At 39.3% G+C, this 15,705-nt stretch overlaps 1 protein-coding gene across 9 annotated transcripts in view; it reads right to left on the reverse strand.

The window, feature by feature from the left end:
• The window catches only part of PHF14 (PHD finger protein 14), a 136,600-nt gene that overhangs the window by 96,212 nt on the left and 24,683 nt on the right, over positions 1 to 15,705 (reverse strand). For 8 of the 9 annotated variants that reach the window (XM_081882809.1, XM_081882814.1, XM_081882811.1 and 5 more), the window contains exons 7-13: positions 15,084 to 15,221; positions 13,792 to 13,938; positions 12,817 to 13,087; positions 11,935 to 12,041; positions 10,338 to 10,433; positions 7,410 to 7,513; positions 5,120 to 5,251 (exon numbers count right to left, since the gene is read on the reverse strand). In XM_081882809.1, the coding sequence (XP_081738935.1) occupies positions 5,120 to 5,251; positions 7,410 to 7,513; positions 10,338 to 10,433; positions 11,935 to 12,041; positions 12,817 to 13,087; positions 13,792 to 13,938; positions 15,084 to 15,221 (995 nt within the window). Of the gene's footprint in view, positions 1 to 5,119; positions 5,252 to 7,405; positions 7,514 to 10,337; positions 10,434 to 11,934; positions 12,042 to 12,816; positions 13,088 to 13,791; positions 13,939 to 15,083; positions 15,222 to 15,705 lie in introns of all 9 variants that reach the window. The other variant, XM_081882813.1, reaches the window with a different exon arrangement.

Genomic DNA, 15,705 nt, shown 5'->3' on the forward strand with positions numbered 1-15,705 from the left:
CTGCTAAAGCAAAATAAGAGCATGCAGGCTGAAAAGCAAGAGCCAAAGACGGAAAAGGGTAATTCTTACAGAGTAAAAGAGCCTCAAATACAAAGAGAAAGACTTATACATGCAACAAGACTTTTGCTTTCTTCTCTGAATGGTACATCCCATGATACCAAAAGCTACTACTTACACTCAAGTTTAAAAACAGCTCGCACAGGAGTGTTTGGGGTGAGGAGAGAAGAGGGCTGTTTGGGGGAAAATAGCTTAACTCTGTCCTGTGCTCTGTGGTTCCAAGCCATGGTACATGTATAGAGATATATATCACTCAGCAAGACTCTTCTCCATCTTCCACCATTAAAGGATCCAGTAGCCAACATTCATTGGACACAGAATTGCTTTGCAGAGGGGGGAATCAATTAATTACTTCAAATAAGCAATCCTATGCAAACGGACTAATGATGAGATACCATTTAGCATAAATCCAGAACTTGCTGCAAAGAACTTTGGGGGCGGTCCCTATCAGCAACACTTTAGTCACACATAAAATTCTCCTAGAATACTTAAGAAAATTAATTCAGAGAAATATGCTCTTAGAACGAATATTTTAAGCATTCTAGCTGTGATTTGCAAATGTTAATCAATTATTGTTTCTGAACAATTGCACTGATGGAAAACATTGAGACTACAAGCCTATGTCAATAATGCCTATCAACTAGAGTCCACATTTTACTCTACAGGTGAATAAAGCAGAAATTCTGCTGTACCTTAACTATCACACCCTTTTTTGTTTTTTTGTAGGGGCTAGGAGACACTATTAATCTGCTACAAACCCCTTCAGTTTGCAATCCTAAAGCTTCCCCTAGAGAGTAGGCCCCACTGGATTCAGTGCATATTCATTCTGAGTAAACATATTTAGAATTGGGGTAACTGGAAATCAAAGTTTAACATAAAAGCAAAACCTGAGGCCCTCTCTGCCACAAAGTAAATTAAGGCCTATGCTGGTATTAACCTGTGGCATAAAGAACCTATTTCCTAATATAGTTGAAATGGCCTCTTTAAAATGACAAAGACAGAATACAGTGGAAAATGGCCCGATTCGACTGTGTCTGCACTCAGAATTGCTCTCTTGTATTATCCACTTATATAGTTTCCATTGCTAACAGAGCATTTGACTTGCATTGCTGGTGCCTTCTCATGCACACATATGTAATACACAATTCCTTTTTCTCATGCTTTCATTCATGAGACCTGGAAAAGTTATGCTGTCTATGGAACCTGTGAAAAGAAGTCAATCTTCCTAAATTGACTTTTTAAAAAATGTATATTAAAACCCACGTTTCCAAGGATTGTTACAGCTACATAATGCAAGCATGAAATGAATAAAATAAAGAAGAAGCTGTGAACAAGGAAAGGGAGAACACAAACCATTGAATCCTTTTACATGTGACGACAAATCCTACGATTTATAGAGCTTCCTACACATATTACATTCAGCTATAAATTTCAGCATTTTCATTCTTCCTCAATACAAAGCTGTTACAATCATATATGTACCATGCTAGGGCAATGATATAGAAGCTTACTGGCCTCCCAGCCCAGAAATCCAATTAGGAAATGTGTCAGTTTGCAAACTGCCACCAACAACCACTATCACCAACCCATATTCTATCAATAGTAAAAAATAAAATAAAAATTAAATTAAAAAATAATGGTACTACATACATACTAGATATAATGAACAAAGCTGATGTTCCAGGAGTTAATGGGAGTAACATCTGAAACACCAGGTGCACTACAAACAGCAGGGACAATGTTCTGTTGAACTTAACACATATAGTTATACATTCTTTCTACTGATCTTGAAGAGAATTTACAAAGACATATCTAAAGATGAAAAGGATGCAATCAATAAGGCTCCGTTTCTCTTTTAGAATCCTATCTCACTGAATATACCCTAGCTAAATTAAAAAGGAAAGACAAGTTTGTGATCAGAAGTCTAGCTGAAGCATGAAATTCATAGCAAACACATGCCAGCTTTTCGAAAGAAAAGTCTTGCTACCTCCCACTGACCTATTACCACTGAGACGTTCAGTTTATGTCCTCTTGATCCAAATGAACCTTTTCAATATGATTAAACAGCAAAATAATCTGGGTACTGGAAGTCATCCTTGCTTAGATGTAATGCAGTGACAGTGAATTTGTAAATGGGACAACCAGAAAATTTAAGAAAAGTCCAGGCACTTAGAAAGCAGGAGCTATCCCTAAATTAAAGTTATCTTTGGGGGGGAACTCTTCTCCTCTCATTTCTAATCTCAAAAGAAGAAGAGTATTCAGAGAATAAAAGAGGGTACACCATACAATGAGGAAGGGTGTGTGTAACCAGGGAAATACAAGTATTTTATGCAGTTACGTTTTCAAGGTCTTCTCTGATAAATATATGGTCCAAAACATAATTTAATACAAACTATTACTCAGGACTTGTTCCCAGTTAAGGGTATTTACAATTGCACACTAAAATAATAAATGTGAAGAATCTCAGGATAGTTAATCAGCTGAATCTCATTCAGAATATATAGACCTAACCCGAAAAGTACATATTTTACTTGATGGTTTCACAGTCAAAAGAACAGGGTGGGTTCCAAAAGCATATATCCCAAGTGTCAAAGACTAGGGCAAACAGATGTGCCTTCAGTTTAAGATGAAAGCTGTATAACAAAGGTGCCAGATGTATCTCTGTGGGAAGGGAAATGCACAACCTAGGAGCTGCTACACAGAATGCCCTCTCCCAGGTCACCACCTCCTGAACTCTTGAGGATGGTGGAACTATCAAGAGGGCCCCCTCTGCTGATCATAAAACCAGAGGGGGTCTGTAAGAGAGGGAAGGATAACATCCTTCTGTCATTTAGGACTACATGAGCCTATTGAATTTGGCCCAGAAACAAATGCACAATCAAGGCAGTATTGTTTTAAAGCAAAGTTATATGGGTTCTAAAGGGAAACACAAACAGCTGCACTTTGGACAAGTTGAAATTTCCAAGTCATCTTCAAGGGCAATGACAGAGGGTGCACTGATTGAGAAATAGGGAATCACATCCAACACTGCAACTCTGCTGGCACCTGATGCCCATAAGGAGAATGGAATTTAGTCTTTCTCTCTCATTCCATCCAACCTGCTCCACTCCATCTAAATTAGTTCTAGAGAGAGCAAATTTCTGGGGGCTGTACCAAGGGTCTGGGGAGAGGAAAGGAAAGAAGAGGAAATAAGTCCTCCTGCACCAGCCTAACAGGGGGTCCCTTGCAACTCCACAATTCTATGATTTATGTTTAAACATAAATATAAATGGTTTATATTTAAACCACTAAATAGTCTTGATTATAGTAGGACCATGTAAAGCAAGGAGGTGTGTTTATTGCAGAACTACATACTGCAACTCAGTGCAAGAAAGATGACATCCACAGTCAGAAGTGGAACGAAGATATTGCCCACATCAGGTGTTCTCAAGTGCTGCAACATTCAGTCCACTCTATGTAAGCAACTGATGTCCTGTAGCAGTGTCAAAGACTGCGACTCCTCTATTGTGTTCCGTACATTGTAATGGAAGCCACTGAAAATTGAGCTACTTACCATCGCATAGCCTCAACTTATTTCTCACTTACTTTACAATATGACAAAACCAGAACAAAACCCAAGACCTGAATAGTACAAGAATATGACTACTAACTTTCCCAAGTGTTAGTAGTTGTTGAAATTCAAAAAATTCTTTAAGACATATAAGCTATATAGAGGCTTGAAATACTGCTGTAATAGAATTTTATCCTAGTACTCATTCATACCAGTTCATATGAGCAAACTGAACTGTTAATATTTGGCTACTATTACCAACTCGTTTTTGGCATCTGTACATCACCAGTTTCTAGTTACGTGGAATTCACAAAATGATTGCTAAACCAAGTCTTGAGTCTGGGACTTACAGCAACATTTTGCAATATGCTTCTGGTCAATTCAGAATTACCAAATGGAAACACCTAATGGAAATAAGGGAGAATGCTGTTTGGATCACTATAATATAGATCAAATAGTGTATGAAATAATGTGGATGATCCAATCATCTTTAAAATTCTGCAAAAATCCCGGGAAAAGTGTAGACACAACATTGGTACCACACAATTACAGCATTAGAAACAAATTGTGGGAACGTGCACAGCCTTTTTGAGGACTGAATTCCTTCTCACCTTAATTAGCAATAAAATAACTGATGACTTTAACACTAACCAGAGGTCTCATATAGCCAGGGATTCAAACCACAATGTAATGCTCATTTCAGACTCTAGGTAAAACAAGAATCTTAGATAGCATTACCTATATTTAGGGTTAGTACAATTTCCCCTAACAGTGTAAAAGTAAAACAACAGTGAGAAATTCCCTTTCTTGATGTGAAAGCTCAGACCCAGGAGACAAATGTGGCCGTTTGGCGTCTCATTTGGCTTTTGGCGTTTCCCCAGCTTATACACCCTCCACAGCCATGCCCCACTTGCCAGTCCTGCTTTAGTGTTCCTATCTAGCTATAATGAACCCTTGAACTCCAGTGATGTACCTTACTATCCTGAACAGGGAAAAGAAAAACTATCCTAGTCTACAGCTTAGCTGGTAATGCATGAGACGGTTAATCCCAGGGTTGTGGGTTGTAGATTCAAGCCCCATGCTGGGCAAAAGAACCCTGCATTGCATGGGGTTGCACCAGATGGCCCTCGTGGTCCCTGCCAGCTTTACCATTCTACATACAAGAGTACAATTCACAATGGTTGCTCTGCCCATGTTTGCCTCTGGCATGTGGCCTCTGGAAAGTTGCCTATGCAGGAATGAGGCCCTTGGGTAGAAAAGGGGTCTTTCCTCCTTCATTAGTCCACAGTCAGTTTTTTTAAAAGGAAACAAAATAAACCCAAGGTACAAATAAGTGATGAAAGGGTTGATATTTGTTTTGCAAATATAGTCAACAATCAATATGGAACTCAAACTTTCATTAAAAAAAATCCTTGATGATAAAGACACAGAACAAAAACCTTGGGAATAGGAAAACCCCTGATAGACTGAGGCCCTCATATTTGTAGTACAATGCATTTACAATATTCTTACCAGTAACTGTTTTTAGTCTTCCTTGGCATCCTTGAAAGTGGAGGGTCCAGACATCCAAGATGATAATGGAGTTTACAAGTATCACACAGCAAAAGGAGGTGTTGATCATGGTTCTTCTTGCAAATCCCACAACTTGGAAATGCAGGAAAAAAGTTTCATTTGAGATAATGCATATACTTTACTGAATCATCTCAATGTTTACATGGGGTAAGATCCAGAGAACCCCATGCATGAGCAGAAGGCATTTCCGCTTGTGCAAAGGGTGGTCCTCAATTTCAGCTAATTCCCCACTCCAGTGGCCCTTCACATCACATCCCACAATGTTTTGAAGGGTCTCCGGTCCCTCATGAGCAGCCAGGGGGTGCAGAGCGGGCGGGCATTAAGGCACTGCACCAGAAAGAAGGAGATGGCAAAGCCCTGTTGTGCAAGTGAAACTAAGCACTTCTCTGGATCCAAGCCATCGTTAATATTTCCCTAATGTTTGCTAGATATTTGTGACTTCTGATATATTGATTTTTATTCACATTGAGGCAGGTTTGGTCCTGAAGGCAGAAGGTTGGCCTGAATTTAAATCCCTCACCAGCTATTAGAAAACCACAGGGGTCTGCAAATAAAATAGTTCAAACTTAAATCCTCATCGGTAAAAATAATATCCTTTGAATTCACTTACTTTAAACTATTCACTTACTTTGAATAGTTGCTGGGAGAATGAATGCAATTTAATTGTAATGATATTTGTATTTTGCAAAGGATGTATTATTATTGTAAATTAATGAAGGATTGCAAATGAAACATTTTATGTCAGAATCAAGACGAAGCAAATATGCAGTAAAATAAAAATAACCGTTGTGATGGAAAACACCCTCATCCTTGGACATGCTAGTCATGTAAAAAAAAGTTCAGCAGCAACATTTTTTAATCACTTGTACATCAAGTCCGCAAGGTCATCCAGCAGAGGTACCCCCATTTGGTAAACATCATCCCAGAACAAATTAACATTCAACAGAGAAAATTCAGCAATTCATAAAAATGTGAACCATGTGACAAGAGTGGATAATTTTAAATATACTGAAGTTAACTAGCATAAGATTCAGGGAAGTATTTCGTCTCACCACGCAAAATTAACAGGTAGAAGTCATTGCCACAAGACATGGTGATGACCACTAGTTTAAATGGCTTTTTAAAAGCTTTAGGCAAATTCATGGAGGGCTGTGGCATCAATGGCTATTAGCCACAATAGATAACTGGGTATATTCAAATCTAGAAAGTGCATACTTCTGACTACTGGATACAGGAAACAAACAAGAGATGGCTACCACTATCATTATCCACTGAGAGCTCTTCAAAAATATCTGGCAAGTCACTGATGGAGACAGATCAAGCAAGGATGTTTTCATGTTCCTAAAAGCATTTGTGGTTGTAATAGGACATAATGCAGTCAAATGCTCCCCACAAAGAAACACAAGGTGGTATTAAATACTTCTAGAGATTGCTAGACTGATTTTTGCTAGTCACTGAAAATTTAAGGAGATACTTTTTATTAGCCAAATTGAGGACATTCCATGAATCTTCAGATGCATTTGAACTGGTTAACCAAATATGAACCCAGTTCTTGCACTTACAAAGAACTCTTTGTCACTGGGTTATGACCAATCTGAATGGTGAAACCCCATACAGTGAGTAAATATTCTAACTGTTATATAATTGTATTTTATTCTTGCAGAAGCTTTTATATGGAATATATGTTTCAATACTTGTATCAAATATTTATTTTTTTAAAAAACCAACCATAATGGTAAATGGTAAAAAGAACTAAACATATAACAATGAGTAAATACATCAATTACTCAACAATATATTAACCTGAATTATGAAAAATACTAGACTTGAGGATCAAATATGCTTTGTTATATTAGGGCTTAATAAATCGTATAAGTTCATAATAATTTCATTCAGACCTTGCTGGTCGATTTTAAATGCAAAACTTTTAATGTTTGAAGGTTCTCAACCATGTATCACAAAACAGATTAAAATCTCAGGTATAAAAGGAATTTCCTTCTGAAGTGCTGCCAATGGATAGAGAAAATCTCAGTAATGATGCCAAGACTCTGAAGACAGTTATAACGTTTTTTTAAAAAAAATGATTTAAAATGTATCAAGATAGCTGCCTTACAGTGGTGTCCAGGAGTAAAGACATTTTATTCAGTTGTTTGGAATAAAAAAAATACTTATAAAGGTCTCTTACTCTATCCATAATCTATGTCTATTGTGCTGTGTTTCTACTACTTGCCTATAGAGAACTGCAGGGAGGGTTGTGGTCTTCTGGGTTCCACCCTCCTTTTTGCTCGGTTTTCTTTCCTTGGGTGCTCGCAAAATTGCTGGTATATTCAATTTCTATTGGGTTTGAAGAAATACAGGATAATTTGTGAGAGACGTATATAACATAACATTCCCCCTCATTTACTGCTCAGCAATCAAAATTTGGCTGTGCCCAATATACTAAAAGTTAGGAGAGAAAACTGCTTAGTCAGGCTGCAAAAATGACTACACTATATATTCTGTCCCCAAGTGAGCCCTATGAGAAATGAAATTGCATTCACATATTTTCCAATGCAAAAAAGAGAGAGAGAGAAACCAAAGACATTAAAGCCCTGGCTTTTTAACTTTCCCCCCTTTAACAGAGGGAGCTTTAACAGAGACAGACAAGGACAAGCTGGTTTAGAAGGTTAAAAAGAAAAAGAAAAAAAGAAAAATCCACTACACTTCACGAAAGAATATTGAGGCAGTTTATTTTCCTCACCATCCCTGCTACAGTGGTGCTCCATAGGTTAATTAGAAAAATTATCTTATTGGACCAAACTCTGCACAAAGCAGGAGAGATTCTCTTCGGGTTTCTACTAATCTGCAGTATGCTAGCTTCACAGACAGCAACCATCTATCAAAGTCATTTCTCAGTGGCCCTGTGGGCCTGCATCTGTTCAACCAACTGGAAAAAAGTGTCATGCAAGCTGTGCAAATGAAACTACTAGTTTTTATTATTATTAAATGATTGCACCAGGAAACATATTTGTGAAAATTTGATTCCCCCCCTTTTCTTTTTAAAAGGGATGAACTTCTTATTAACAAACTTAAATTCCGACTCCCATAGGTATGAAAGGCCCATAAAAAACCAGGTTATATAAATCATCTGGGCCAGTTTCACAGAAGCATCAAGCACTTTGTAAAACCTTGCTAATTCTTGTGTTGAATTAACACTTAGCACAAAACCAAGGATAATTACAAAAAACAGAGCTGGCCAATGGTCCAGTTTCTTAAAAGATCATTTTAACATTTTATAATCTTAAAAAGCCAACTAAGGAGTCAGACAAAAACTAAGATCTGATTATATATTGGAATGACACATAAAAGGCTCCCACTTTCTTGAGGAATCTGCTAACTGCACTGAATACCAGATATAAGCCTCAATGAAGGATGAATTGGGAAGCACTAAAAGAAAAGGCCAGCGAAATTCATCAATCTTTCAGATACAAAGTGCCATATACCGTATTTTTCGCACCATAGGGCGCACCGGACCATAGGGCGCACCCATTTTTTGGGGGGGAAATAAAGGGAAAAAAATTATTTTCCCCCCCCAGGCGCGGGGCTGGGGCGGGGGAAGCTCGAGCTTCCCCCGACCCCAGCCCGCAAACAGGCAGCTCTCTGCAAGCCGTGGTCCGCGAAGCCTGGGCGCGCTGAGCTCAGCGCGCGCAGGCTTCGGCATGCTGGCAACTCCCCGCAAGGAGCCGGAGCGCTCCGGCTCCTTGCGGAGAGGTCCGCGAAGCCTGGGCGCGCTGAGCTCAGCGCGCGCAGGCTTCGGCATGCTGGCAACTCCCCGCAAGGAGCCGGAGCGCTCCGGCTCCTTGCGGAGAGGTCCGCGAAGCCTGGGCGCGCTGAGCTCAGCGCGCGCAGGCTTCGGCATGCTGGCAACTCCCCGCAAGGAGCCGGAGCGCTCCGGCTCCTTGCGGAGAGGTCCGCGAAGCCTGGGCGCGCTGAGCTCAGCGCGCGCAGGCTTCGGCATGCTGGCAACTCCCCGCAAGGAGCCGGAGCGCTCCGGCTCCTTGCGGAGAGGTCCGCGAAGCCTGGGCGCGCTGAGCTCAGCGCGCGCAGGCTTCGGCATGCTGGCAACTCCCCGCAAGGAGCCGGAGCGCTCCGGCTCCTTGCGGAGAGGTCCGCGAAGCCTGGGCGCGCTGAGCTCAGCGCGCGCAGGCTTCGGCATGCTGGCAACTCTCCGCAAGGAGCCGGAGTGCTCCCGCTCCTTGCGAAGAGGTCCGCGAAGCCTGGAGAGCGTGAGGGGTCGGTGCGCACCGACCCCTCTCACTCTCCAGGCTTCAGCGAAAGCCTGCATTCGCACCATAGGACGCACACACATTTCCCCTTCATTTTTGGAGGGGAAAAAGTGCGTCCTATGGTGCGAAAAATACGGTAACTTCCACTGTTTGTAGAACGGGAGAAGCAGCTGTACAACAGGCACCAAACTGTGTAAAGTGTTCATTGAGCTCTTTTAATGTAGCTGAAAACATAACCATATCAAGATATTTGATTCTGCTGGTTTACAAGTGCAATACTGTACTCTTTAGAAGCTAATGAATTTAATAATTGGGAAGCGACAGCATTCACTTTTTTACAACTGACAAAATGATCAGTAATCCTATTAAAAAACAAAAACCCAGCTGTACCCTAATATTTTTCACTTCCTATTAAGGACATTCCCACATGCATAATTCATTTAAAACTATAGCAAATTACATATGCTTTCAGTTGCATATTCAGGAAACGGGGGGAAGAAAACAATACACCTTAAGAAAACCTGCTCTTTGAAAGCTACAGTGGGGGGGGTAGCAAAGAATGTGGTTAGATTAACTCATGCTTCAGGTTTAGCTTCATCACAAATGACAGGTCAATCAGTTACACCAAATGAAAGAATTTTGCAAACAAGATAGCTAATCCAAAAACAAAATTAGGCTGCAGTTTCCCAGTAGGTAGGCGCAGAGCCCTATATACATTTCAATCAGAAATCATTATCTGCAGAATAAGGCCAGGACTTTATCAAATGTATCTTTTCAGCCTAAAAAAAAGTGACAGTAACAAAGAGAAAACCCTATTTTTAGGACTCATATGACCCATAAATAAATAAGATATAAGGAAAGAGGGGAGGAGAAAAACAATGGGAAAAACCAACCTGCCCAATTATTCTACCAAGCACAGCCCATATTCCTTGTCCTTCATTTCGTAGCTTTGCATTCACGTTCTGAAGTTCTTCTAAAGACTCACACAACTAAAAAACAAAGCAGTGAAAAATACTGTGGAAGTTATTTCGTACCTCGTATCCAGGAGGAGGCATTCTTTACTTATGAAACCCTTTTCTATGAGAGGTAATTAAATAATAAAATTGTTCACTCATGTCAATGCAACTGAAATCAGTAAAGTTAATCAGCCATTCAATAACACCAGAAAGAAAACATGGGCATCCATCTGGTTAGTAAGGGAGAACCTAAAGTAATTTTGTCTGACAATAAGACTATAATGGCAGTCAAGAAACATCAAAACAGTTCCACTCTGTTATTTCCATCTGTAAAGATGTGCCAGGTTTTTCTACACAGGGAATCAAGATTTCAGAGCTATACATCTGCACACTTGAAATAAGAAAATATGAAGCCTTGTCACATTTTTTAAGTGTAACTGGGAATGATGTTCTCTCCTCCAGACTACTATTTATTTTTTGACAATTCCAACAACTATCATTACTTTCATGGGGTGTGTGTGAATGCACGGCCATGTCTTTTTGAGAACAAATAAGAACGGCAATACAATAGGTAGCATTGAATTCTCTAGTCATGTCTTCCATTCCTTGTGATCAGTGTGGCATACATGTGTGTATTCACACAGCAGTCGCTGCAACATTGAAGGCTTCCCTCAAATATCCCCAAAGTATCCACTGACGGTATTTCAAATCAAAACGTCTGTTTACATCAACAGGAAAAACACATCGCCAACATCCCAGATATCTAAAGTTGCATGTGGTGATCAACAAAGTGGTTCACTAGGTAAAATTACTGACAGCTGCTGCCTGGTGACCGTATGAGAAGAACCACAGTTGGTGATAAAACTACACATGCTTTGAATACAAAAGTTCAATTACTGACATCGCCAAAGAAGTGGATAAACAGGTGGTGTGAAAGACCTCTTCATAAGATCCTGGAGAGCTACTGTGAATCCAAATAAAAAATACTGGACTAGATGGACCAAAGTCATGGTTACTGAATGGATAGGAATAAGGAGCCCACGTGAGAAGAGGCAATTGCCCAGTCAAGACCTATGTTACTGTTCCCATCTTTTTACTTCGTTTTTTATTGTCATTTTAGTATTTCTATTATGTCTGTAAGCTGCTTGAATATTTTCTGTGAGTAAAGCAAATAATAATAATAATTTGGCAATCCCGGACTCTGCCATCCCCATGATTAAAACTAGGACTTGGATTTCCTCCTCACAGTTACCCTAAAGCTCTAAGGGAACACCTCAATGTAAGCAAATTTTTATGCTCATGATCACGAGCAGATGCGCACAACAAGCGAGAGTCAGGCTCTTGATACCAGACTGAGAAAATCTGTAGATGAGAACCTCTGAGAAACATCTTAATCTTTTAGTGAGCAGCAGGAGACGGTTACTGAAAGACCATTTGCTTTAAGATGGGTTTTAGTGGAAGTCAATGGTTTTCTAACTATAGTTTCATTTTATATACAGCATATGATGTGCATTGTTTGAAACACATCATTTACCTTGTTATATTCTACATGAAGTTTTTCCTGTTCGTTCTCCAGCTTATCCTTAATTTTCTTCTGTTCTGCCATATTTTCTTGGATCTGGATCATGCGCATGTTTCTCTCTAAAATAAAAGCCAGCACTTTCTGTATTTCCCTTTTTTTTTTTTTTTTTTGAGCATGCAAAGCAACAGAATGAATGTAGGTAACAATACATCATACGACAACATTTCTTCGCATTCAATGTCACATGCAGAAACACTCTCTGCAGCTGAACAACGCTTACAATATTTCTAAAACATCCAAGCTATGGATATTAAGATCAAAGGCACATAAAAAAACAAATACTAGTAAGTAATTCATCCCTTGCAAAGCAGAAAAGGAAGGGTGACCAGGGAAAGAAACCTGATTGCATTACTGGAGGGTTTTTACAGAGCTAGGCTTGCACCTGATCTCAATAGCAAGGGCTGAGGGAGGAAAGAAGCAGCATTAATGCCAATTAATATTGAGTTAGAATGCACTCCAAACTTTAAATAGGAAAGATTTCAACAAAAACATTTTTAACTATGCCACACATTATTTTAACGCGACATATATGAATATTTACTTGGCTACTTGGAGGCAGCTTTGTTGCTTTAAAATTGTAACGAGGGAACTATAGTGCTCACATACAGGAGTATATGGGTGGCTTGAAGTTTAAAGCAACTCCACTCTTTCATCTGTAAACCATCCCTTCAAAATCTAGACTGGGGTGGCTAACCTGCTTGCTGGATTCCAACTCCCACCTGCCCAGCAAACCAATGTTCAAGGATGGTGGGAGCTATAGTCCTGCAACAACCGGAAAATGAAAGGTTAGCCATTCCTGGCAACAATGCAAAGCACATATCTTTTCACCCTTACCAAAATAATAATTGACAAAATCAGCGGTCAAGGCTGGCTGTTTGTGTTTTCTTCTTCCATCCACACTGGAACTGGTATCTGAAGTATCCACTGGAAAGATGTCTGTGCTAATTCCCATTAATTCTGCTTTGCGCATCAGCTTACGTATTGCTGAAGCGCTGCTAGTGAGTGGCCGTGGCAGTTTCTCCCTTGGTACCCACGCCTGCGGCCTCGTGGTACGTGCTATTTCTGACTTAGCACGATACTGCTGTAGTCTGGCATTAATTCGGGCCTACAAATTTTAAAAAAGCAAATCAAAATAAAGCTAAGAAGCACATAAACACTTTTGCTAGAAAATGTAATCTCCATTTCTAACACTGCACACACAAATCTATGGTGAGAGAAGATTGCTTTTAATAGTGCAAAAGAACTGATCCTAAAATACTCTCTGGACTAGAAGAGGTAGAGTTTGAAACAGATGTATTTATGAGCTTCCTCAAGAAAAATCCAGAATTGGTTTCTGTTCTCCATCATGCTGATCCTTCACAACTGAAATTCAGAATTCTCACAAAACTCAATAAGGAATGAATACATCAGCAGGCAAACTTTCCCAAATATCTGGGTAACTCAAGCTAGAAATGGGTAACTCAAGTTAGAAGTTGTTCAGGCTGACAACAGACTGTGGCAGAGGTAAGTACAAAGACTCAAACTGGGGGGAGCACTAGCAGGCTTGGGGTGGGGTTAGATTTATTGAGCTGGAGGAAAAGTGGGGTCACAGAGACATCATGCAGCTGGGAGAGTTACACATGCTTATACACCTGAGTTTAGATTATTTGCAAGCAGGTGAATAGTGATTCTCAAACATTTCATACTATTTACAACTATATGCATTTTCATTGGCAGTCACAACAATTCCATCCTTTTTCCTCTGCCCTGATCTTTCTCATTTAGTATGCTATATTAAACACAAATACAAACTTGGCTTGGGTATACTACCTGAGCTTCTGGTGACAGTTGTTTCTCTCTCTCCTGCAAAGACATTTTGCAATACGATTGCAAAGCCAAATAGTTCTTGCGCTTCCACTTTCTATCCATCCTGTCTGCATGTTGCTTGCAGTAAGCAAAAAAGGGGTCTGCAATATCCTGTTCCAATTAAAATAAAAATGAAGAAGGCAAAAGCTCATGAAAGAAAATAGTTTGTCAGCCAGGAAAAGCAGTATTTTAATTATATTTTATCATGTAATTTTAAATTGCCATTATGTAAGCCACCTTGAGAGGTCCCCCCCCCAAGACAGCCTAAAAGTATTCTAAAGTAAATGAATAGGATAAATAAATAGGATGGTACACACACACACACACACATATTTTCCACAATTTTGTTAGGTAGGGTCTGAAAAAAATGATTCTGATGGCTTTTAAGGTATTTTAACCAACCAAAGCCAGATTAACGTAACATCACTACAAAGAATATGAAACTCTTGTTTTGATTCAGCTTTTCAAACTCAGTGCAGAGTTTACAAATTAAATAGCCACATGTTTATCTACATATAACAGATACATTCGTTTTAATTGTTTAGCTACTCATAAGCGGTATCACTACAATCTATGTAAATGTTAGAGGTAAACTTTCAAGTTTAATCTCATTTCCAAAGGGGCTAAAAAACTGAGTATCAAGCAGCTATTTCTGTGTGCCATTTTCCAAAGGCGTTAATGTAGAAAGCAATTACATACATGAATACTGTATAGAACGGGGAAAATATTTTCATACATATTCTGAAGAGCATTTTTGTTTCCCTCTGCTCATTCAAACAACTAAGCAAGTTCTGCACTGCCACACAACTTTCTTTTGTTTCCAAATGCTGCAGTATACATCAACAAAGGTAGCACAGGAGAAATGCTTGACAGATAATCTTGGAAAAAATAATCCGACCAAAATAGTGGATTGCTGGTGGATCAGAACCATGTATGATTAGAAAGTCATTGAGATGGAAGGGAATTGAAGATCATAATCACTCTCCCCACACATATTCATCTTTCTAGTATGGAATGGATCCAAGAGAGATGATTCCTGCCAAAAATGTCTACATGTTTCAGGGGAAAAGGTTAAAAGAAAAAGGGAAGGTACAAAATACGCCTTCTGCATCCCAACACAGGAAAGCTGAAGCAATCAATATTAAGTAAGGCAATCAACTCAAATATTTCTTAGTTATTTTAACACATCAATTTGAAGTTTTAGTCATAACAAAAGTCACCTGGGTTATTTTCACTAATGCAGAATATTATCATACCTCTTCAGCTGCTGCTTCTGACAACAGGCCTTCCTTCTGAGCGCAAGTCACATGGAAATATGCTCGGCACATCCCAGCATCACAACTAATGCAAACGCCAGTTCTGGCAAAACGGGGATCTTCACAAAAACTGCATTCCTGTAGCAAATAAATGAGAGAGAGAACATTAAAAAAGTATTACCTTTATACAGTAACTTTATACAGAATAAAGTAGTAACTTTATACAGTACCTTAAAATGGACTATATATTTTACAGAAGAAGACAAGAAACAAACAAAAGGGAATGAGAAAACGGATAAAACGGAACCAGAAGTATATATAAGATGGTACATTCAACCCTAACTACAACTTTTCCCTACTGTCAGCAATAGTTTTCATGTAAATTACCATATCCGTATCTATATAGGCTTATTAGAGTGGGGTATTTGCATACTTAGGACATTCTATCCCATCTTTTGAAATGCCAAGGCAGGTTGCAATAAGTGATACACACTTAAATCCAAGTAATGCACACCAGTCCACAGACAGCAACAACGTACATACTGAAAAAGATGTCCTAAAATCAAACAAACCCCTTTATTACATCTGATATACCATTTAAAAGTTTAACATCAAGACAAGA

Source organism: Podarcis melisellensis, assembly GCF_964234715.1.
Source record: "Podarcis melisellensis genome assembly, chromosome: 12".
NCBI classification, from domain to species: Eukaryota; Metazoa; Chordata; class Lepidosauria; order Squamata; family Lacertidae; genus Podarcis; species Podarcis melisellensis.